Source organism: Pezoporus flaviventris, unplaced genomic scaffold (assembly GCF_033815535.1).
Source record: "Pezoporus flaviventris isolate CSIRO_AGI_PZ_B2104156 unplaced genomic scaffold, CSIRO_AGI_Pfla_v1 ptg000036l, whole genome shotgun sequence".
In the NCBI taxonomy this organism is placed as follows: domain Eukaryota; kingdom Metazoa; phylum Chordata; class Aves; order Psittaciformes; family Psittacidae; genus Pezoporus; species Pezoporus flaviventris.
Window position 1 is genome coordinate 9,558,879 of NW_026892584.1, and position 24,583 is coordinate 9,583,461.

A 24,583-nucleotide genomic window follows, 5' to 3' on the forward strand; every position below is an offset into this window, starting at 1 on the left:
TGACTGTAAAATTACAAATGTGTCCTTGAACAGTTTTTCACATGAAATCAACAAAATTTAAGCAATGATCATTGTGTGAAGAAACAGTTGTAACAGTATCTTAGGGAGGCTAGCAGAGTACATTCCAGTCACCATCTAAAGGACAAAGTGCTTTACAGATTAAGAAAGTTAACAGATCTTGCATGGTAAAAAAAAAAAAAAAAAAAAAATCAGGAAGGTGAAATAACTGGGGTTTATTTAACCTGTATTTATCTGAAATGCAGATTCAATTTCCAATTGAACCAATTCTGAATATATTTCTTTTGCTTCATAAGAGACTTTTCCCAGCCAGGCAGGAAGTTGCTCACAGCTGATCTAGCTATCAGGTTTGGCAGACCTAGAGCCTTTCTCTAGCTAAAAAGAATTAAAAAGCAAAAACCCAGTAACTTGATCATGGTCCCAGTGTTCATGGTCTTGAATGAATAATTCTAGGAATTACAACAGAAAATTTCAGATAGTCCCAATGTACCAGGGTGAATACAACACACTTTAGACAAGCAGAGAGGTTATGCTATCTTGCGTGGTCTCAAGTGCATACACTGATAAATGGTTTTTGTTAGTTAACATAGAAAAAAAATACATAGAGAGCAAGGATGATGGTATCTTTACCTGGGCTCCCTGTCAGATAATACTGAATTAGTTTATAGAATCTATGCCAATAGCTTACTCATGTCAGTGTTTTACTGAGGCAGTGAAATGCTACACCATTGAGAGAAAACATCTTAAAAAGGCCAATCTGTTTTTTCTTACATTAAGAATCAGACATTTAAACTTCAGCAGCTTCTAAGATTGCTCCTTATATGTTGCTATCTGAACTGCTTCCTAAAAGCATCATTGTTCAGAATAGCCCTGATAGAAAAACAACAAGGGAACCTTTCCTATGGGATAATTTTTAATTTGTATTGCTTTACTTCCTCCCTTTTTGTACTTTTCCAAGTACACCTAGCATTAAAACATAACAGCCTCAGCAGCTGAAGCCAGAGGTACTATCAATGGAGTCCTGGAGCTTGAGGCAAAGCTGAGTAGTGGTACTGGTGAACTTTGAAGGGTGACCTGGGGAAATCAAAAGCAGGTGCAACATCAGATTTGAGCTTCAGACTTCCAGTACAACTCCTGTAGACCTACATAAGCCCTGTGCTGACTGTAAACAAATTCAGTTACTGAAACAAACAGTCTTTAAGTGCATAGTTAGAAATAATGTGCAAATATGGGCATTAAAGTAAGTAACTGAACTAGATTTCCTGCTGTATATAATATTTTAGCTTCTTGGTTTGATGAAATTAATCACAAGTACTAACCAGTCAAAAAGAAGTTGTTAATATTGAAGAGCTGCAAATACTTTCTAGCAAAACTTAATTCTGATGTGCTTTCTAAATAAAACCTAATTAGATAAATGACTGCTTCACATTGTAAATCATTTAACACATCGGATGTTTAATGCAAGGAAAAAAAACGTGCACCAAACACAGTCTGTAAAGCAGCAGAAGCTATTAAGCAAATGGGAAGATTTACAGGGCAGGAAAAGAACTTCCAAGCGTATGCTTGAGCCCAAAAGCACATGTTGCATACAAGCATTAGGAATTCCTGTTTTCAGGGCGTGTATTTATCATCCTGAATTAGATTTGTATTGGAATTCCAGACACAGCAAAACCCAATGTAATCTTTTGGCCATGTCTGTAACAGTTTGCAAATGATATGCACTTTTCTGTTTAGAAATAAAAGAGACTCAAATTGGTTTTATGGGTCTTCAAATCAGAAAATATGCAGCACTTTATTGCTTTGAACATCTGTGGCAAGCGCTGAATTTATACCCAAGCCGCTTCTGAAGAGATGATGACATCTTAATACTTCGAGGCTCAAGCTGGGACGGAGAATAGGATATAAAGCAATTTCTCCAAGTCTCAAGAAATATTAAGGAACAAGAATGATATTCTAGTCTTTCAAGTGAATATAAAATTGGTTTACCTCTATATGCTGATTAGTTCTGAATCAGTGCATAGCTAGTCAATATTTCTGCTGGCATCTTGAACAGGTTTAATTAATGGAAACATCTATTTATTTTATTCCACTTAATATGCATTAGTGCATTAATTTCTTAATAAAAAACAACCCTGGCAAGTATTAAAAATAAATATCTTATTTAAGTCAAACTAAAGCCTTGCTTTTCAGTACTTTATCCCTTTAAATATTATTTGCCCTCTAAGAAGAAAACAGAAACTGAAGTAGAATAAGAGATGTATGGAAGCAGAGGGTAACAGAAACATGACAAAGTCAACACCATCAGTCAGTTAATGTGTCCTCATCTTCTTAGACTGTCTCTTGCGTTTTAATTCTTCTTCTTCCCGTCTCAATTCTTCTAAGTCCTCCTGAACACCGAGCCTTAAGCTGCCAAATAAGATTAAATTCTTTACACAACTACTCAAGAAACATGAAGCTTGACTTTTATCCATCCCCCAACAAAAACAATGCTAAAATTACATCTGATTTGAGCAAAAACTTTACAGAAGTTCAACAATCAAGTTTTTTTTAATTATACCAAGAATACAGCTTTAAGAAATCAAGATATGAAATTAGAATAAAATCTTTGGAAGGAAAAGTTACTTTAAGAAAGTAAAATGGTAAAAAAGTGTTTTTAATATGAAAAGTATTTTTTTTCCCAAAAAGAAGCTGCTGAAACACATCCATCAATTCCTGCCAATGTAGCTCTTACATACAAGTCATAGCAGGACTGACTCTGATCAGCTTCTGAGAGCCACCTAAATCGACCTTTTACACTGGCAAGGGAGACAATAGATAAAGTCAAACAGTAATGAAGCAAACGACTTGTTGCAGCTTCCTGGCTTGAGGCAACATTGAGGTAGCTACAGGCACAACATTGCTCCATCCTCACCCTACCTAGCTCTTGTGAACAGGCCCATGGAAGAAACTCTAATACATCATGTTTAGCTACATCCCTGCATGATTTCTGCAGCTTCTTAGAGGTCAGTATGTTGAAAGTGATACTGAGAACAGTATCTGCAACAGCTGTTCTCCTTTTCAACAAATAAGGGCAGGATAGTCTTGTTGGTTTGATACTAGGAATGGGTGCGGCAAAGTTACCAGCTATTGGCAACTTCCTTATCAGCTTTTGCTTCTTTTGCAGCCCAGCCAAGTGCATTTGCACACTCAGTTCATTATGGAGCAACATAAGGCAGCATAGCATGCACCTCAATGCAGAAGGCTGAGCCACATGACAACGAGGATTCAACTCTTTTGGGCTAAACTGCTCCAATACAGGCTATAAAATGGATTTTATGCCTAAACAAGCACAGCAAAGTCATCCTGAATTCAGAAAACTGCAATCTTTTCAATTAAGAATAGAAACAAACACATCAGGGATCTTTGTGATGAAACTGGCTTGAGACATTTTTTCATTTCAACTTAGAACTTAACAATTACAATTTTGGTGGGATTGTTTTCTTAGAAGTAGTTCCTCTTTTCAAGGTTGCTTTTAACCAAACTTTTAACCTAACCATGGAAAAATAATTAAACCCAATTTTACTCAAGTTCCTTATCTCCCCTTCCTTTATGCTGCACACATAGATTTCCAATTCTGCAAAACCTCACTCTTGATCTTCACAGACTACAGTTAATAGCAATATCATTGTAATATTACAGTTATTTCCTCTTACTCCATTTAACAGACTATAGCTCTGCATGAGCTGCAACTATTCACCAGGGACAAGGACAAATAAGGACACTGACTGTAACTTCAAAAAGATGCAAGTTTCCAATGCTCAAGGCACCTTCTGAATAATAAAGTTTCAGTTGAACAAAAACCATTTGTTAGGTCAGTATATTCCAGTATTTTCCACTATCTACAAAAACCTTTTATAACTTACACAAAGCTTGTCCCATCAGCCATTAAAATCCAAAGTAAATCAGTTTATGATCAACAGGTTTTATAGTAACAGGAGCTGTATAGGTCTAGAGGGCAAAACCAGTGAAAATACAATATTTGTATTCTAAATCACTGATTGCAAAAGTTCAGAGTACTTCAAACAACAAAATATGCACACAAACACATGTCTATAAATAACACACACACACCCACCACCCAAAAAAAACCCACCTCCTTCCAGTCCTCAAACTAGCAGAATATCGTAAAGTTTGGGACAAATTGATGGGTTTCATATTTCAGCAGAAGTATTTTTAAATAGATTTTTGGGCATAAGTTTGCCTTTTTGTGTGGGGGCTTTTTTTTGTTTTTAATAAGCAGAGTTTGTGATGCATGAGAATGAACATACAAGATATATTTACTGTACCCACCACAGGCTGGCTTTCATCTTTACCAAAGCTCTCTTACAAGTAACACTAAGGCATATTTATCTCTGCAATAAAAAGTGGCAAATATCCACTCTAATTCAGCCCCATGACTTGGCAATGGGGTCTTCCCTCTTTCTATCAGTTTTAAATTCGTGCATACCTCCTAGCTTCTTCTTTCTGTTGCTCTCTCCAGCTGCTCTCCATATAGCGTAAGGCATAATCACTTTCATCTTTGTATCTGGAAATTAAATATTAGTTTTCAGCACACTAAAAACTACAATCATGTACAATTCAGTTATGAATTCACATCACTTCTTAGAAATAATTACCTTGCCCCACACAGATTTTAAAGTTTTGAAAGAATCTATATTACAAGCCTTTAAAATGCTTGCTTTCTTATACTTTGTCAGACAAGAGGGAAGTACTTAAATAGCCAAAGAGCAGCCTTCACTTCCCAGCAGTTCCTAATCATATCAAGTTAGATCCTCTTACAGAGTAGCTAGCACTATTACATTTAGCAGTTCATATTCAGGCAGCAACATTTGATGAATTCTGAAATACTGCAGACTGCTATGGAAACCATTTAAAATCCAGTAATGGAAAGAAGTTACTATGATTTATACAGGTGAGACATTGAAGAAGCTGTATTGTTTTCCAGCTATGTTCTACTGCATCAAATTTTATTGAACGTGGTAGCAGTGTGAAAATTCAAGGTCCCTTTAGCACAGAAGCAGTTCTAATGATTGTTAAATTTCTGCAATGCAAACCCAGTTTTGGATACCAGCACTTCCTCTAATTCAAAAACATTTATATTTGAACTATACTGATTTCTGTTGATTGCTCTGCAATACCTTAAAATTAACATTTGCTTACCTTTTCCGGTCATAGCCAAATATTTCCCGAATATGTTTTGATATTTCTTCCTGGGGTTCCCCTTCATCTTCAATGAAGTCATCCATTTCAGAGTCATATTCATCATCATCATCATCATCATCTATTTGTCTCTTGTAACTAATAGGTGGTCTCCCAAGCCCTAATTGACAGGAGAGTAAAAAAAAAATCATTAATTAATAGCATTAATATAACATTGATTTGACAGTACTTCTCCTTGGTATGCTTTGGACACAGCAGTTTTACAGCTCCAGGCTTCAAGGTGGAAAACATCTGCCTCAAGTTAACTAACAATTCTCAGAAACTCAATAACAGGAAATACTTTCCCTAAGTTGTGCTTTAGAAGATTACATCTTAGTATCACCAATGATGCCAACCTGAGGAAACTGTCAGGCAGAAGTCTATGCTCTTGTTCAAGGCTTTCTAGGCACTTATTTGTTAGATAGGGTTCATGCTGCTTGTTCCTGTTCAGAAACAACTTTTCAGAACAGCTTGCTTACTGTTAAAGTGAATTTTCCAAAATATGTACATTTCAGTCACAGGTTTGCCGTGTGGTTTTAGTTTTTATGTACCACTTTAAACATCCATTATTTAAGACATTAGAATTTTAAAGACTAAGCATAATTAAACAATACAGGAAGTGAATCCTTTAATTCTTTTCCTTCTAACAGCATTCATATATCAACATCTATCATAGGCTGCTTAGTTTTCTTTCCTGTAATACTTCACATCCCAGTCTGGATTTCAAGAAACATGAGCACAGGTAAAAAATAAACTAGAAATTGCAAAGCAAAAAACAAACGTTCTACTGTGAAATATGGTATTTTGTCCAAGACTTCCTAATTGTACCCATAATTGTCAAAGGCCCTCTGTGACATAAACACATACATACTTTAAAAATATAAACCAAATAACTGAAAAAATATTTGCTCTGGAATTTCATACCTTGTGGATGAAACACAGGTCTACGACCTTGAAAAGATCTCATGCCATTTATCTGTCCATTGCTGGGTCTTGTTACTAAGTTTTTAGAAGAAATAGTTTCTGATACAACAGTACACTTCGGTTTTACAGTAGTACCCAAACCACTGCCTGGTCGCCCAGGTCCTGCACTTGGGCTGATGCCTGGTCTTCCTGGTCCTGTTCCCAAACTGCTGCCTGGTCGCTTGGCTCCCATGCCTGAACTGACTCCTGGCCTTCCTGGTCCCGTACCCATGCTGCTGCCTGGTCGACCAGGTCCAGTACTTGGTCTGATGCCTGGCCTTCCTGGTCCCGTACTCGTGCTGCTGCCGCCTGGTCGACCAGGTCCCGTACTCGTGCTGCTGCCGCCTGGTCGACCAGGTCCCGTACTCGTGCTGCTGCTGCCTGGTCGACCAGGTCCCGCACTCGTGCTGCTGCCGCCTGGTCGACCAGGTCCCGTACTCATGCTGATGGCTGGCCTTCCTGGCCCAGTGCCCAAGCTGCTGCCTGGTCGCCCAGGTCCTGTGCTTGAGCTGCCTGCTGTCTTTCCAGGTTTCATGCTTGAACCACTGCCCAGTCGCCCAGGTCCTGGGCTTAAACCACTTCCCGGCCTTCCAGGTCCCACACCAGAATTGCTGCTTGATCGCCCAGGTCCTGTACTTGAACCACCACCTGGATGCCCAGGTCCTCCTTTCCCTAAGCTGCTGCCTGATCGCTTTGCACTGGAGTTAATTCCATGCTGAAGGAATGCAGTATTTCCCGATTTCATATGGGCAGACTTTTTTAGGCTGGATTCTTTAGCAGACAGAGGCCTCTGAGCCCCATTGGCTGTTGCTTTTGAGGGTGGCACATGAGAACTTGAGCCAGACCTTCCAATACCATTAACAGGCAATTTACCATGACTGCTACCAGGAGAGCTTTTTAAGGAGCCATTTTGTGAGTTTTTTCCCGTTTGATCAAATCTGGAGGAAGATGATGATCGTGAATATTTTTCAGCCAATGCTGGTGTTTTGGATTTCTTATCAGTACCACTGATAGAAGATGTTAGACTGCTTTTTGGTATGGAATGTTTATCTACTGAGCTTTTGTTAAGCTTTGCATTCACAGATTCTTTCTGAGAGGTCACTTTTTTGGAAGAACTGGATATCCCTGTATTCTTAACCTCCTTCTCGGTTTTCCCGTGCATTTCTACTCTTTTGCTTTTGCGCCCTAAGTACTCCCTCTCTCTCAATTCTTCTGCTGTTCTGGGTCTCTCTTCTACTTTTTTCACTGGTTTTATTTCCACCGGTTCATACTGCTTTTTTTCAGCAAGTCTTAAGAGCTCTGCAAAGTTCAGAGGTGCTGGTGCACTTTTGGGAGGTGCCTTTGGTTTCATTGCAGCTTTGGATGGTTTCTCTTCATATTCTTGCTCATGCTCAGATTCAGTGTGACTATATTCAGGTTGCTCAGTTTCCTCTTCTGTTGCATACTCAGCCTCTGGGGCTTGAGCAACATTTTCACAAGTCCTCCTCTTTTTAGGCTTCTCTTCAACAGGAATGCCATTATAACCATAAAAATTATCCTTTGTCCTTGAGGCCATAGCTCTTGCCTTTCTGTCATGTTTAAGTTCAATGCGTCTAGCCAAGAGCTGTTCTTTCTTTCTTCTTTCTTCCAGTGCTGTAAAAGAAAACCAGGAGAAAAGTATGCAAAAGCACTCCTTTATTTAAATTTCTTCGAGATAAGACATTTAGGACAGTAATTTAGATATCTGGCTAACAGCTATTCAAAATAGACTATAGCTAACCCACCTGAACAAGCTACTCTTACAAACAAAGGTGAACAATTAAGTCAAATACTGCTACTGCAAAACCCATTAAGGTTATTCAACCAAAGCAGCTCTCCAGAAAGCTATGCAAACTAAGGAGAACTACTGTGTGAGGAGGTACACGACTTAGGGAATTTCTGGGTAATGGAAGGAGTTCTGAGACTGAGCAAGAGAACCATGAGACAGTACAGAATTTACTGTCAGATGTTTACAGGAAATAAGGAAATGGAGGAAATCAGAGAGCACTGGGGGGATAAGAACCAGAAAACACACTGAGTGTGTTTAGAAGGGTGTAGGGGAGAGAGGAGCCAGCCACACATAAGCAAACTGGTGGTGGCTACATTTGTCTGACAGAGAACTGTGCCCTATCTCTACAGTCTGTCCTATATTTTTACTAAACTGTTTTTAGCTAATTTCTTCACAGCTATGCTCTCTAGCTCAAGCCTGCATGTGATCTGCTGATGTAAAATTCAGTCTGAACTAGCTGGTGAATAGGATGAGATGTTTGAATGTCAGGTACTGGGGAGACCAAGGGAGTAGGTGCCAAATACCAGAAAACACTCAGAAAAAGCATCAATTCCTAGAAAATGGATTGACCTACTCATGCTTTGGGTGTTACCTGTAAAGGTAACACCCGCTACCTATGTTATTGTGTTGTCAAGGGCCATGACTGTACAGAGTGTGTGTGCATGCATGCCTATGTGGAATTCATGTTCAGTCTTGCTTCTGGCTGGACCACAATACAGGGAATAAGGAGCAGGCTCATTACAGGACCAGAAGAGGAAGAATAACACCTGGGTCATCCAGTCCATCAGATTTGGTTACCTCTATCAAAGCATTAATATCAGAAGCAACACAGTATTAGCTTATTTTACAGACTATTTAAAGGAAATACAATACAGTGGAAAAACTGTGGCTCAAACAAAGCTGCTGCTTTACAAAAGTGAAATTCAGACTGCACCAATACATTAGATTAAGACACAACAAGAACTTTTACCATTTTTCCATGCACAAAGCTTTTCAAAGTTAAGTTACCAAAAGTCCACATGATTTCTTGCAATACCTCTTTCTCCTTACCTACTCATCTCCAACAGCAAATACTAGTATAGCTGATACTTCAGTCATGCAAAAAATCCCTAGTCTTTACTTAGCCCTGGCTTTCCCTCAGCATGTTAGGTACATAAATTCCAGAAACAGATGTGTAGCTGTATTTGCTAGAGCTTTTAGTAAGGTGACAGAGTCTCAAGGTCAATGGAAGTCTCCCACAGGAAATATTTTGAGCTGCTACCTTTCTTTCTTTTCTCTTCTTCTTGCCGTCTGAGGAATGCCTGCACTGCTGCAGACTCTACACCCTTGACTTTCGGAACCTTTTTGGGAGGACCAACAGCCAAACTGTACCTTTTCTGTAAAGAAAAAAGAAGTATGTCAGAAAAATTAAGAAATGTAAAAATCTTAGAAGTTTTTAAAACTGACAAGTTGCATAACAGTCATGTACTTGACTTTAGGCAGGGATGGTACAAGATAAACACACATGAATTCCCACTGAAGCAGAGCTGTGATGGATACACTTAACTCACAGCTGTATTTTGGTTCATGCTAAGGAGCAACAGGCCTCGTATCTTTGGGGTGAACTTGCGACCTAGAAACCCCCCCATCTTGTTTATGCTATTGACGAGCAGCCAACTACTTACTTCACCCTAAAAACGTTATTATCAGGATGGGCCCAGTCTGAGCTCTCCCTGAACTGCAGCTGGACTGCATGTCTGGTGGCTCCCTTGAGCATGGACATCTCTCATTAGAGGATGGAGCGACCCCAAGATGGAGCGACCCCTTACCCACAACAGATCCTCAGTGACTGACAGCATGCTGAATTAGTATTATGAAACATTACTAATCCACATAGCTATTCAATGTTATTATAAGCATTACATGGATAATTCCGTTACACCTAAACCATTGACCAAATCTGAGACTAAGACTGGAACCAGCCACAGCTGGGCTCCAGAAGTGGTTCAGAAAGCAAGAGGATCCACTCTGAACCTAATGATTCAATGGGAGAGACCTCCTTACTCGGTGTGTCTCTGGTCCCTGTGTGAAACATTCTAACCCAACCTGAACCCAATTTTCCTTCAAATGTTTTTTCCATGCAGTAATTAATAAGGTGAACCTTGCCATCAAGCTTACTGAACCTTGTCAAACTACTGTTAAACTCTGTTAAATTCCATGGAACTTATTGAGCTCTGTAAAGTTATTACTTTGCCTAACTAAAATATATTGCTGCTTCTCTCTAGTGAGGTGCTTTCCAGTCATCTGCAACAAGAGCACACTCAGCTTTTGAAGGAATGAACAGGAAACCAGAAGACAGGGAAACCAAGAGAAATGAATGAAATGCACTGGACTGAGAAGGAATGAAACAACTGTATCAGTAATGAAATACAAATATTTCAGTCCAGCCTTAGTCTCTAAATCAAGCAGGAAACAAAAGCAGACTAAAGCCCAAGCTTCCAGAGTCTGTGCAATCCCAGGCTACAGGTTTCCAGGTCCATTAGGGCTTTTCAGCTTTGTTTGTGGACACTCAGTTTCAGCTTGCCTTATTCAATGAATAAATACATCAACCCCAAAAATTTAATTACTCCAAAAGTAAATTGGAACTGACTTCACCAACATAACTAGTAGATGGATCTAAACCCAGTGATACTGATTTTAGTTGTTGCTGCAGTGATCTTAGACTATTGTACATTAAGGAGTAAAGTGATCCACATACCAGCTGACCTGAACTGGTGCAGGCATGCACACTACTATACTTATCACTCAAGACAACTGGATGAACTCAGCAGACGAATGGCAACAGAATTTGCAGCTCCCACATGGCACCTGGTAATCGTACCAACTGCATGTGGTGCAATTTGCCTGGAAAAGAGAAGGCTCCAGTGGAAGACCTTGCTTTTTAGTAGGATCTGTAGCAATAGGACAAGGCTAATGGCTTTAAACTAAAAGAGGGTAGATTCAGACTAGATATAAGAAAAACCTTTTATAAGAGTGCTCTCTGGAGCAACACCACAACAGACTGCCTAGAGAGGCGGCAGATGTGCCATCCCTGGAAACATTTACGGTCAGGCTAGATGTGGCTCTGAGCCACCTGCTCTAGTTGAAGATGTCCCTGCTCATTGCAGGCAGGTTGGACTAGATTATTTTTAAAGGTCTCTTTCAACCCAAACTATTGTATGTTTCTATGTCTGTATTTTAAAGCGAAGCAGGATGTTTTCGTCTAACACCCTTTTGCTTGGCAGAGGAAACAGAGCTGCTTACTTCCAAGAACATCCTGTAACAGCTCTGAAGATGCTAGCAATCCTCACCACACACAGGATCTGTACAGCCTGCCACGCCTAGATGCCTGTCCAATGCAGATGTAAAGTTACTCTATACTGTCCCCCTTTTTTGCTTCTCCTGCTTATATCCAATAAATATTATTTTAATCAATGTTAAAGAGTGCAAGCACCTTTCTTATGGAAATCTGTAACAAACACCTGCACTAGTGTGCTATACCTGTTCAGACATTACCTTTCCTAAATGTCCCGATTATTGGAATAACATGGAAAGAAACAGACTGGAGAAGAAAAATCAATGAGAAAGAGACATTTGCAGAGGTAAATACAACAGAAGCCAGTTAAACCCTGAAGCAGATGGAAAGCAGAAGAGTATGTTAAAACACAACAAAACCAACACAACCCTAGGGCTTAGGGGTTTGTTTGTTTTCTTTATTTCAGTAGTAAGACAAATTACAACATAAACCAAGATCTTCTGCATGGCAAGTTCGGAGCCTCACCAAGTAAGAGCTGTAAAATATGGTCCCAAATAAAACCAACATCCTTAATAAAGCCACACAAGTCAGGATTTCATAAATATCTTCCTATCCTCATGTAGCCTTATGAAACGTAACTAAAAAATTAAATTAAAATATCTGGTAGTTAAAACACCTACCTCCAAATGTTTTAGAAGCAATAATAATCAGGCAAGCTAGTATCATAACTTCCTAGATTTCAGTATCACACAATGGAAGCCTTCATTCTAATTCGATTTACTGAATCAGCAGTACATGAAGAGATCCTCGGATTACTTCAATTACCAACATGCAAACCCATACATTATCTTGTACATACATGCACTAAGAAGCAAGGTTCGGAGACTCATTTCTAAGCTGCTGCCAAAACTAGTTCCAGGAACAGCAGCTGCAATCCCACCTAGTTGTAGTCACCTGAAGTAATTTCCAGAACTACTAAAACCAAATTACAGAGATATGACTGCAGTGTACACTACAGTCATAAAACCTGACATGTTGCCTCATCACATTAAAGAGCTACTACTGTCAAGCTCGTTTATTGAGTTTCATCTCTGCACAAGTGAGCTCACCACAATGTGAGAGTTGATTTTGTAAACCTATATCACTATCATCCAAGCAGCAGCTGCACTATTCTGGCTTTTTAAAGCTATTGCCAAGTTGGTTAAATCAAAAGAGAAACAGAAAAGTTTAGCCTGTAGGAGAGAGCAGCTCAGACTGTTCCCAGAACACTGATTATTTCCCTGGGCAGCACTTGATGACACCTCTAACTCTATACTGCTGAGATACACAAAGTGGGTTCTGCTTTACCCAAAGGAAAAAGTAAAGGCCATGGCAGTGCTTTTCTTCAACTGTGTACCCTCCTGAAATAACAAGTCTTTTCCTACCTGTGAGTAGTATTTCTCCTGAGGTTTCTTTTTTTTTTTTTTACCTTCACCTCTGCAAATCTTGCCATAACTATCTACCCAATACCTGGCTCTCCCTAAATTCGACTAATGGTACTTTTATAATAAAAGTATGGTGTAGTCCATTACAGTGCAAAATCTTATTTGTTTTCCCCCTAAAACCTGAATATTTTTTGTCCTCCATGGGATACATAGCATAAAAAGTTACATGAGTAACAAAGAAGCAGAAAAGTATTCCTCAAAACAAAGAAATGAATTAAAAAACAATCACCAAAAAACCCTGGTATTAATATGGTAAAGTAGTTAAAAATCTCACGAGACTGTATGTGCCTACACATTCACACACATGCATACTGTCTTGTGAGATATATCAGATATAGTTTATGTACATATACACAAGACATCCATCCCTTAAATGCAGATGCCAGCGTCTAGCTGTCAGCCACAGGTAAGCTCCAGGTGCCAAGTTTAACTGTGCAACCTGCAACCAAGCTTTTGCACTTAAATCACTGACTTTCTTTAAAAGATGGCACATGATCCTGATACAGTTGCAGCTGTTTTGAGGTCAGCATTCAATTATCAGATATTGGACTGTAAAACGGATTCCATAAAATAACTATAAACTTCATGGTATCCAAATGAAGCCCTAAAAGGCCTAGACCCAGACACAAGCAAGTGAAGTAGTGTTGCTTTTCACATTAAATCAATATTTACAAAGGTAACAGCACAAGATATGAGTGATCAGTTCTTCCAAACCTGATTCTCAGATAGAGCACCTCTGCAGCTAATAATTTCTGCCATGTGCTTGCATATACAACGTAAAGAATATTCTACTTGTGCTAGCCAGTATGGGCAAGTTGCAGAGGCTCCCAGAGGGTGGGGGTTTCTGTTTGCTTGTTTTTCACTGGCCAGTTGTGGCCCCTGTGTGATGTTACAACACTTTAACTGTTTTGCCTTACCATCCATCAACACATGCAGCCTTCTCCAATGGGAAGTTGCCGTTTCCCCTGAAATACTCTTCAGGGTATAACTTGCTAAGAACATCACTAACAGTTCATTCACCCAGTTAAGCCACACATATAACCTTGTTTGTGTCTCATCTCTCACAATGCCCTAACACTAGTTCCTCAAAAGGCAGTTTTCCAAACTGTAAGTGGTCATTTGTGTTAACAGCCCAGGGGCCTCTGCTGCAGCCTTATTACAGTCTGTTCCTGCAGACACCCTGCTGGGTTTTGTTTTGTTTTTTTTTTTAAATCAACAGCTCTGCAGTTAGGCTTTCTCAGAATATGTGCACATAATCTTCTCTCAACTATTATTTTCAGTATCTAGTTATGGTAGTTATCTAGATGGTAGTTATCAAGCATTTACTTAAAATTGTTCAATTCCTTGCAGGTTCTAACCCATACCAAGAGAAAGGCTTTACTGACAAGAATTTTAACTATCAGCTCGTACTGTTACCTCCCAAAACCAATTCAAAAGGGTCACACCTCTTACTCCTAAACATGCAAAAATAGTTTTAAGATTTTGCAACTGCTGTCACCACACAGGAGCTGAACCACTAGCTGAAAATAATGTAGAAATTTCTTCCCTTAAATGTTGCTTCACATAATAAAAAGAAAATTAAGCAGAACACTTCATGCTTCCCTTTCTGTAGTGGTATTGTGTTCCCCATCTCATCCACTTACTCAGAGACACTAGGAATAGGAAAAACTTAAAGTTCTATGCATTTTAGTAAATGTCTGCAAGTGCCTGTAACTTAACTACCAAGTTCTGTCAAATAGAGTAAATGCCCTTCTAACCCTTGCCAACTTCTTATACTACGTATCTAGCAGTTCTCCTGGTGTGGAAGTTGATAGAACACAAAGCATTTGTAGGCCCTGGTTTGGGACACGTTTTAACAATAAATAAACACATGCACACCAATCAAACAGGAGTCTGATTCTACAATAGCAATCGGTACTTCACAGTAGGGCTTCTCAGCAGCTACTCTTGCAGGGCTTCTCTTCCCTATGGGAAAACAGCTTGCAGGTCACAATTTTCATGGGCAGGCTCTGAAAGACACAGGGTCCTCTCAACAAACTCTGGGACTTTGCTACTCTTTTACTTTGCAAATACTTAACTCCCTGTCACTAGGTGTATCCGTCAACTTTACCAGAGGGTATTTTGCAACTTTGAATACTCACTATGTATCAGTCCAACTTAAAATGAGACTTCGTGGCTGCCCAGCTGTTTCAGTTTTGGGTCACCTGTTCTTGGTTGAATGATATTCTGTACCAGATGTTTTGCACCAAAGATCCAGCCTCAGTTAAAAGGAACAGCGAGGTACGCGAGATCATTTCTAATAAATTATTAATGACAGTAGAAAGAAGGTGAAATAAAAGAATGACAGTTCCAACTATGCTCAGTGTGTGTGTTTTGTTTTTTCTTTGAACTGCAATACAATTTTATGCTTTAAGAATATCTTCCATTCAAACATCTCAAAGTGCTTCCCCACATCTATCAAGTCACATAAAACTTGCTGCAGCATAATAGAATATACCAGTTTCACAGAGAAGAGCAACATAGACAGTATTAAAATTTTACTAAAATAAACATTAGACCTCCTAATTGACATCATGTCTAATCAAAGCAAGACCATATTGGAAATCTAATAAGCTGCTAACATGAACACATGTAACAAGATATACACACATGATACAGGAGTCCCTGTGGAACACTATGTGAGGAAAAACTGGGGCTCTTACCAGCAACTGCTATGAAGATTATTAGCAACACATCATTAATAGCTTTACACTAGTTCATATACCTTCTGTTTTATTTAGGAAAAAAACCTGATGCAATTAATAGGGTATTGAAAGGCTTATTTCAACAATATTCCTGTTGAATCTGGATTTCCACAGGGAGATGAACAAATAGATCCATTTTTACAGGACCTGTTTTATGCAGGTCCCTCTTCCACAATAAAAGACTATATTATGTCTTAAATAGAGTTTTTCTATAGTTTCTACTTTTGAGATATATACTGTAGTGCATGTTACTATTTTTCATTAAAAGAGGCACGGAATATTCAGTTTAGTGCACTGTAAACTTTAAACTTCCCAAAGAAAAACTCGGGCAATATGGTGATTAACCCAGGAATGGACATTGCTGGAAACCTGCTAACTTGACACACCAGTAAGTTGTTATTAGCCTATATGGCATTTTTAATAAAAAATATTTAAAATTAATTATATTCCTATATGCACATTTTATGTACAAGCTTTAATCTGGAGTTACTTTGATGTCCATTGATCAGACCCCCTTTTGAAGCTTAACAGCTGAAGATAACCTCAGGCAGTGCCAAGTGCAGCTCCACTTTTGCTCAAAAACTAAGGCCAGCTTTACAGTTGAAAGCTACATTGTCTAGAACTGAACTGCTCCAGCTATGGATTGAATTAATCACATAGGCAAATCCTAATCTTGCCTTTACTAAAAAGAGTAACAAAACTGTCATCCATTGCACAGCAAGTAGGATTGCCTCTCTCTACCATCACATCGGCAATAGAGAACATAGCAGATTTCATCAATTCATCATCATGGCTTGTAACTATCTGTGACAAAAAATAGCAGTACACTACACTAAAGCTGCAAGAGCAAACTAAATAGATAAAAATAAGTTTTAAACATCTGGAGTAAGAACTACAACATCCCAATGACAATTTAATGGAACAAGTTGTTTTAAGAGTCATAAATAGATATTTAGTTATCTTAAAGTATTTATACATTTGATATTTTCATATTTATGTTACAAATTAGACCTCTATGTAGAGTCAAGAGGCAAACTAAATCAAGCTAGATATTGAATACATTTTATCAGATTTTTAAAACACAGTAATATTTGACAAGTTATCTACCATACAGCTGGTCCATATTGTCAACTAGTCACAGTATTGGTGAACATTACCAAAGTTTTACGAGTGATACAGAAACCGAGATACTCTCAATTCCACAGTGTCTCCACTTCAGCAATGTCAGAACTGAAGAGTATACTTTTTTCTGCTTTTTAGGATAAACTGTAGAAAAACAACTACCCCTCCCATTTATACTGGTACAAGCAAGCTAATCATAGAAACATGGGACTCTGGCACTCAGTTAAAGGACAGGAAAAGCATTTCTCTAGCTCGTGGCTACTAAAAAAGAAAATATTTTCTTTTATCCAAATAAGCACACGACTTACAATTTGGGTCCTGTCAAAGGAATGAAACCCAGTATATGAATGTACCGACAGGCCACAGGCCCTTCCTAGCAGCAGACTTCATTCAGCCAAGTAAGTGGGTTATTTCATACTGAATCAACATAAAACTTTTAGCTTGAGTTAATGCACAAACTGCTGAAATACAAACTTCTGAGCAATATTCATAACAAATCAAATGCCTTTCACCAGTCATCCCCATGTAGTTGTTATCCCTTAGCAATGGATACAAAGGTATTGGAAAATACAGCATATTCATCCCAAGCTTGATATGCTTTGTCTCCGACCTGCATTTGAGACGTGGCAGACTTCTGTTTTCAGAGCAAACAAAAGGGCTTAGCCAACTTTTAACAACAACCCCTGCACCACCGTTTTCTCTCTCGGGATCTCGGCGTTTTCGGCGACCAGAAAGCGCAAACTCCGGCAGCCCCTTCCCAGCCCCAAGACTGCCGAGACCTGCTGACAGGAAGGGCCCCGCTTCGCCTCCCCCACGCCGGCTCCTCTCCGGTCCCCTAAAGCGAGTACCTCAGCTGGCGAGGCGGAAGGCGCGGCCCCAGGCCGGCTCCGCGAAGGCCAGCCAGGCCCGTACACCGGCCTCCTCGGGCGGCACCCGGGGCAGGAGCCGAGGAGAGGGGCAGCGGCCCAAGCGGGACCCTCAGCCCCCGGTGAGGGGAGCGCCGGGCTGCCGGGCCCACCAGCTCCTCCCTGCACGGCCCCAGTAACCGCTCCCCCCGGGGCCACGAGAGATCGGGCAGCCGGGGGCTCCGCCGCCCCAGCGGCTGCAGCGGTCACCGTGCCCTGGCCCTCACGTAGCCCGCCCTCCCCGTCAACAGCCCTGACAACCCCCGAGCTCACCGGCACCGAGTTCAGTCCCTGTTGCTCCGAGGCCTTCAAGAGAATATTGTGAAAATCCATGGCCAGCTCGAGAGGGGCTGGGGCACCGGCCCTCCTCCTCCCCGCTCCCCTCCGCGCCCGACGGAAGCGCCCCCCACCCGCAGCCCACCCCTCCGCCACCGCCGCTCGGCTCAGCTCCGCTCCGCTCGCTTCCGGCCGCCACCGCCTACCCTTTATATCACCTCGCCTCGCGCCGGCGTCACCCTGCCTGCACGTCACTTCCACTGTGACGGACGCCACGCCTCAGGAAACGTCTCCGCTGCAGAGGGGGGAGCGGTTTCCCGTGCTGTTCCTCTCAGCGGCGCCTCTCCCGGAGCCCCGCGGAGCAGCGAGGTCCAGGGCCGAACCGGGCGCGGCCTAATAACGGCCTCCGGGGCCGCCCCTGCCCCGCCCCTCGCTGCCCTCCGCAGAGTTCTGCCTCTGCGGCCCCTCGTGCGCCTTGGTGTCACCTAGACTAACAGAGCGCCAGCTCCGCGGCCTCGGCGTGCGGACAGGTCAACAGACGAAGCAGGTGGCTAGTTTATTTAATAACAGCTCTTGCTCCTCCGCTGGCGGTGAGGTTTGTTGGGTCTTGAAGGGGGAAAGCTGTTTGGGGTGAGGGCTGAGGTGCTCCCCAACACCTGCCCCAGTGCCTCTCGCATTCCCGGGGAGGGAGGTCAGCTGCTAAGGTGACCACAGCCGAGCAGAAACCCTGTACCAAAAGTATGTACTAAGTTTCCGCAACGACCCTCCTTGGTTGATGGGGGCCTTGAAAAACGGTTCTTGGCTTCTAGGCACGTCATGGTTGCACTATCAGCACGCCCTGGGTCCCATGAATGCCTCCTGATAAACAGGGCTCCCCAGAGCAGTGCTGACCTTCGAAGGGGCCAAACAAAACCCTCTGTGTGGTTTAAATACTCTTCCAAGTCTCTCACAACCCGGAAAACTGTGCAAGAATGTAGCTGAATAAAGACTCTTCCCTTGTACCAGTTGTCAGCTCTTTTCAGGAGCTGTTATCTGAGATCCATCTGAAAAATTCCTCTACTACACACTGCTTCTAGAGAAACACAGGCACTGAAAGGAAACTCTCCCTTCCCTCCCGTCTTTATTTCATTCTTCTTTAACATAAATTCTTCTTTAACATTGCTATTCCTTGACCACTTTTCACTTTCTGTTCCTCCAGGTTCCTGCCTTTTCCAATCTCCCTTTGCCTCTTCACTGCCTTCACCTTATTTTTTCTGTATCTGAAATGCCTTTCCTGGATGTAGCTATAAGCCATGTTGCAGCCTGGGATAAAGGTGTCCAGTGTGGCCCTAACTGAGATGAGGAACAGGACAATATTTAGAGTGAGGCATCACACCAGTTAACTCACAGGGCTTTTGTAGTTCTTGAGCTAAGGGAGACCTGAAGTTGTTTCTGTGATGCTTGCATTGCAAGCAGGGTGATGCTTCCACTGATCTCTCTTTGCTTTCACCTGGGCCACGGTCCCAGTTTAAACCCTTGTCCTTTAAGAACTTAATCTTTCTCTCTCTTCCCCTTTTAATTCTTACCTCCATAAGACACTGCACTGACTTTTTACTTCTGACTCAGACCTAGATCATCTCTTCTGGTTACCGCCCTTTTTTGTATTTTTACTTTCTTTAAATTTTCAGCTTAAGTATTTTTTTAATTGTAAGACTTTCCAGTCTGTCTTCACAGGCAGTGAGTGGTTCACCAACTTTCTCTCAGTTTTGGCATTCTGTTACCCATGGTGGTGCTGTCAAAGATATGATGCCATTTTCTGGGAGTCTTATCTGCCACCCCATCACTGCTGTGGTGCTTCTTGAATCAGAATTTCCCTGGTCTGTCTTGAATTTCTTGTATCTCCACTGCACTGCTTCCTTGAGAGGGCTTTTAGTATGACTCGGATTCCTGTATAACAACAGCAGTATTGACAGAGCGATGGTTGTTGCTCTCTGTGGCTTTTATGTTTGCTTACTTTGGTCCCTGTGAGAGCTGGCAAAAATACTTGGCTAAATGCAGTCTTTATTCTGCTGACTGCAATCTTGAAGATGAGTGAGGAAAATCTCTCCCTGCATCTAAAAGAGATCAGGGGATGGCATGGCAGCTGTTTGTTGCATGCCACTTTTGGGAAACCTTTAACCACAGTCCTTACCTTTTCCTGTTTATGACAATAGTGTGATATCACGTGTCCTTCATCAGACGGGATTTATATCTGTGTTAGGGCCAATGGGAGAAATAATAGTGCTGTGTAAATGTATGCTGCAGGCATTTTATAGGGCAGCAGCAAGAGACGCTGAGCTGTGTCAGGATTCTCAGATTGCACCTGTGGCAGTTAAATCCAGTTCTAGCGCATGTTACACACCAGCACAATGCCTTGATGTGGTCCAGTCTTTTCTGGCAGATGTGCAACAACAAATGGGAACCTCCATGCCATGTATGCCTACAGATCTATCGTCCCTGTGTCTTAAATCACTTCCCAAATTGTGTTCACTCTTCATAATCTTTGCATATGTTTCAAATGTGATGAATTGATCCAGACCAGACTTGTCAGGATTCCCAAGTACAGCTGGTTTTTCAGCAGCAGGAGAAGAAACAAATTCTGTGCTCTTAAGCCAAACTGATACTCCTGTTAAATAAGCACCAACATAGAAAATGTTTCTTACTCATTTCGTAACTCTCTGACTTGTCTGATTCTGTGCATGTTTAACCCCAAATATACTTTGAAAGACTCATGGAAGTTAGTGAATTTAAAACTACATCTTACATAAAACCAAAATAACTCCCCTCAAATCTCCCAAGAACCGGTAATTTCCGCTTTTGAAAAAGTTCAGATTGATTTATTCTTCTTGTGTGTAACTTTTTAAGCAGGAACCTGGTTAAGTTTATTTTTTATGAAATATCTTCACATTAGGAAATTACTTGAGACTAGAACTGTTTATCAAAGACTTAGAAAATGTAAGACAATATTCCACCAGAAAGTGTCTTCACTGCAAGTTTTTAACCAGCTGTACTCAACAAGTTTTTCACCCCAGCCATGCACACTTCAGGCATGTGACTAATCTTATTAATTTTGAGTGAAGTGTGCTTAAGTGTTAAAAGGATTAGAATCTTAATTACAGGCCATCTGCAGAGGTCAAATATCAAAGGCTGTTCAGAGCCCAAGTTTTAGCATTTTCTGGGTGAGTAATATTTGTGTTAGTTTTCCTTTCCCCTGTTCACCCAGGATCCTTTCTGCAGTAACTTAAATGGGTGTTCTAATATGGCCTTTATTAAATGAACTGAATCATCCTAATGGCCAACAGACAGGTCTCTAGATCATCAGCCATTTAGACATAAGCAAAATTGGCAGGATGTGCTCAAAAGAAGCCTACAACTTGGAAAACACAGGTTTGAACAAATCAAGCTTTCATGGCGTGGTGCCAGCCTACTTTATTACTGCTTTTCATGTGAATTATTAACTACAGGATTTTTTTTTTTTCCCTAATGATATATTAAACAGAAATGGAAAGCAAGAGTCTTGGGATGGTAATTAGCTGGTACTGACAATACGTAATTTTGACATCTAACCTTGATGTCTAAATTATGACCTTTGCCTCCAAACAGGAGTATCAGAGAAACAAGGATGGGAATTGCCCACTTCCTCCCACCCAAAAAGCAAGATCAATTGTATTCAGGTAATTTCTGACACGTACGTTGTCCAGCCTGTGCCTGAACACTCAAAACCCAATGCTGTTGTGCCCTGCAATAATCTTTCTTACTGTTTTTTTATCTGCACCATGAGCAATCTGTTTCAAACATCAAACCCAGCTCTTTGTTGGCCACTGAGCCTTTTCAGCAAGTGAATTTATTGGCCTCTCCCTTAGAAATACAGAGCACATATTTAGGGCCCCCCTACTGGGTCTCCTTTTTCTCTAGGCCAAACCACTCCAATTCTTCCAGTGTTTCCTCATAAAACCTCTAATTCCTTATTCTACCCAAAGCAGAAGACAGTACTCCAACTGAAGGTTTACTCGCCCCAAGCATAACAGAAGAATAGCTTCATTTGCCTGGCAAAAAATATTCTTTTTTATATAACTCCAGGTGCTATTTACATTTCTTGTAGTGGTATGGCTGACTCCTGTTTGGTTTGCCATCTGTGCTAACCACCAAGTCTGTTTATTCAGTGATGCTATCAGACCAGTAATTCCACAACCTCCATTCCCGATGTTGGTGATTCTGCAGAGAATGAAAGCACCTCCTTTGTATTTTCTTCCCCGCTACTGTAATTTGCCAGGTTCATTGTGATCCTAACTTTATCCTGCAAAACTTCCTGCCCCTCCAAGCCAGTGGATTTGGTAAGCAAGTTGTCTGTTCTGCCATCCAAGTTGTTTAATGGAGATACTCCTGCAGAATTCTGCTTGATGCATCCAGCCAAGTCAACAGTGTACTCTTGCTAAATATTCTGTGGGTCCAGTTTCCACCCAGTTGTGTGTTCATCCATTTGTGTTTTTCTGGACTTGCTTGTGAGATGCATGGCCATGTGAGACAGTGTTAGAAGTCTTTCTAAAACAGAGATATCTGGCATGTGTGCATTTTCTGCTATTGCAGGAAATAGACAAAAACCCTTCTCTGATATGTGGTATCAGGATACATGGACAGTAGGTTGAGCTATTTAAGCAAGCAATATATTCATAAGAATTCTGAAAATATGAGGCAAATAAAGGATTATTTTATAAGAATAAACTTCCTTCCAAAGTTACTAAAAATTAGGCAATGAAAAAAATCACCATCATAGTAAATGTGGAAAAAACAGTATTTAAATATTGAACAGCGGGCACAGCGCTCAGATATTATAGAGTTAATAGGAAAGCAAACAACGTATGTAAGACAGTCTGCAAAGCAATAAGGGTTTTCCTTAGTGATTAGGTGGATTTAGATCACAGGGGAAACAGCCTTTGGGGAGAGCATCCAGATAAGAAAACCTGGACTGAGAGCCGACTGCCCCAGTTTAGTGAGCTGATTCCATCAGATCAATCATTCAGTGCTGGCAAGCTCTCTGCCATAGAAAATACCCACAACCAAAACCCCTGTCTGCATTCCGTCCAAGCTTCCAACTAAGGGACCAAGTGTTTGTATGGAATATAAACTCTGAGTGTTTCAGGTGCATAGAAAGCAATTGTTAGCACTATTGAGCTGCAGTGAGCACAGACATGTGCATATGCAGGTATATGCGTGTGTGCTGGCTGTATAGTTACTTTGACTATGTGCGCCTCTCCATCCCCATCGCACATGGTGTGTGGCATCCCCAGAGGATGTAGTGCAGTGTTGCGGTCAGCTGCCCATCCGCACGCCAGCTCATACGACCGGTAACAGGAGTTTGCTCTTTCTACCTGACAGAAATAAATAAGAGGTAAGAAGTGACAGCAGCGCTAGAAATAATGAAGATGAGACGCTAAGGCGCAAGCCCACGGGAGCCGCTGGTGGGTCGCGGTCATGGGGCTTCTTGCGGGATTTCTGGTCCTCGTTTGCGTTACATGGCTCGGGCTGGGTTTGTGGCAGCAGATGGCGGTCGTGTCTCTGGTAGAGCCGCGGCGGTCGCCTACACTGCCTGGAGATGTTGCACAATACTGTGTTCAGACAAGCACCTGTGACCCCCGCTGGTGCCAGCCGTTGTTGTTCATATTGGCTGCTTCTCAGGCACTTCTGTACAGTGTCTTCGCAGAGCCCCTCGCCCTGAGCTTTCCAGGAGGAGATCTTTCCACAGAGTGCTGCTGAGACATAAGTAAACAACCAAAAGAACACATCAAAGGTTTATCTATTTTACTGAAAGTATTCAAGGCTTTTCATAATTATACATGTCTGCAAAGCTGAGAAGTATGTGTATGCCACATGCAGTTGCAGATGGTTGTGGCATCTGAAGCAGATCAATTGGATTGTACATTTTCTCATATTGCTCTGGAGCCAAAGCATCTTCTCTTCAAACACTTAGAGAAATATTTGGATTTATTTCCCAAACAGTGCTGAGAGCCTCATTTGAAGATCTGCGTAATTTTCTGGGGCTATGGCATTTCTGCATCTTAGGCTCCTAGCTGTTTCTACAGATCTCTACTATATTACACATGAGAATAAAAACAATATAATAAGCTGCAAATGGAAGCAACAGAAGATGAACTGTTTTTGAAACTCTGCTCCTTTACCTGTTGCACCTTTTCATCTCATCTGCTCCCTGTCTTGAAGAAAATCATGCCCAGATTATTAGGTACCCCTCACCCTCCAAGATTAATAAATCAGTCTCCTTTGTATATAATGAGGGAACAAGTTTCAGAATGAAGGGTACAAAAAACTCTGCACCTGTCTATTAGATCAGTGTTGTCCTGAGTGTTTTGTTTCCTTATGTTTGCCTAACATAGCAAAGTTCAATGCAAAACCACACAGAAGGAAAGATGGTTTTATTTTCATAGAATCATGGAATGGTTTGTTTTGGAAAGGACCTTAAAGATTGCCTAGTTTCAACCCCCCTATTTCAGCTTAAAGCCATTCCCCCTTGTTCTATCACTACTTGCCCTTGTAAAAAGGGCTTCTCCAGCTTTCCTATAGGCCCTCTTTGGCTACTGGAAGCGGCTCTGAAGTCTCCCCAGAGCCTTCTCTTCTCCAGGCTGAACAAGCCCAGCTCTCTCAGCCTGTCTGCACAGGAGAGGTGCTCCAGGCCCCTGATCACCTTTGTGGCCCTCCCCTGGACTCCCTTTGATAGGTAC

General features: G+C 41.2%; 1 protein-coding gene across 2 annotated transcripts; it reads right to left on the reverse strand.

Annotated features, from left to right (window-relative positions):
- Positions 1-913: 913 nt before the first annotated feature.
- SPTY2D1 (SPT2 chromatin protein domain containing 1) lies at positions 914-17,922 on the reverse strand. Of its 2 annotated transcripts, XM_061463033.1 has the most exons (7): positions 17,829-17,922; positions 9,288-9,402; positions 6,646-7,851; positions 6,181-6,501; positions 5,218-5,377; positions 4,505-4,582; positions 914-2,424 (listed from the first exon to the last, which is right to left on the reverse strand). In XM_061463033.1, the coding sequence occupies exons 1-7, from the start codon at positions 17,886-17,888 to the stop codon at positions 2,328-2,330; spliced, it is 2,037 nt and encodes a 678-aa protein (XP_061319017.1). In that variant the 5' UTR covers positions 17,889-17,922; the 3' UTR covers positions 914-2,327. The 2 variants fall into 2 exon arrangements, with proteins under 2 accessions (XP_061319017.1, XP_061319016.1); XM_061463032.1 differs by having other exon boundaries at positions 6,181-7,851.
- Positions 17,923-24,583: the final 6,661 nt, after the last annotated feature.

Coding starts and splice junctions, on each gene's coding strand:
- SPTY2D1 (XM_061463032.1), bottom strand. CDS start 17,888: ATGGATTTTCACAATATTCTCTTGAAGGCCTCGGAGCAACAGGGACTG. Junction 9,403..17,828: donor AGGGACTGAACTCGGTGCCG/GTGAGCTCGGGG, acceptor TTTTCTTTACAG/AAAAGGTACAGTTTGGCTGT. Junction 5,378..6,180: donor ACCTGTGTTTCATCCACAAG/GTATGAAATTCC, acceptor CCTGTCAATTAG/GGCTTGGGAGACCACCTATT.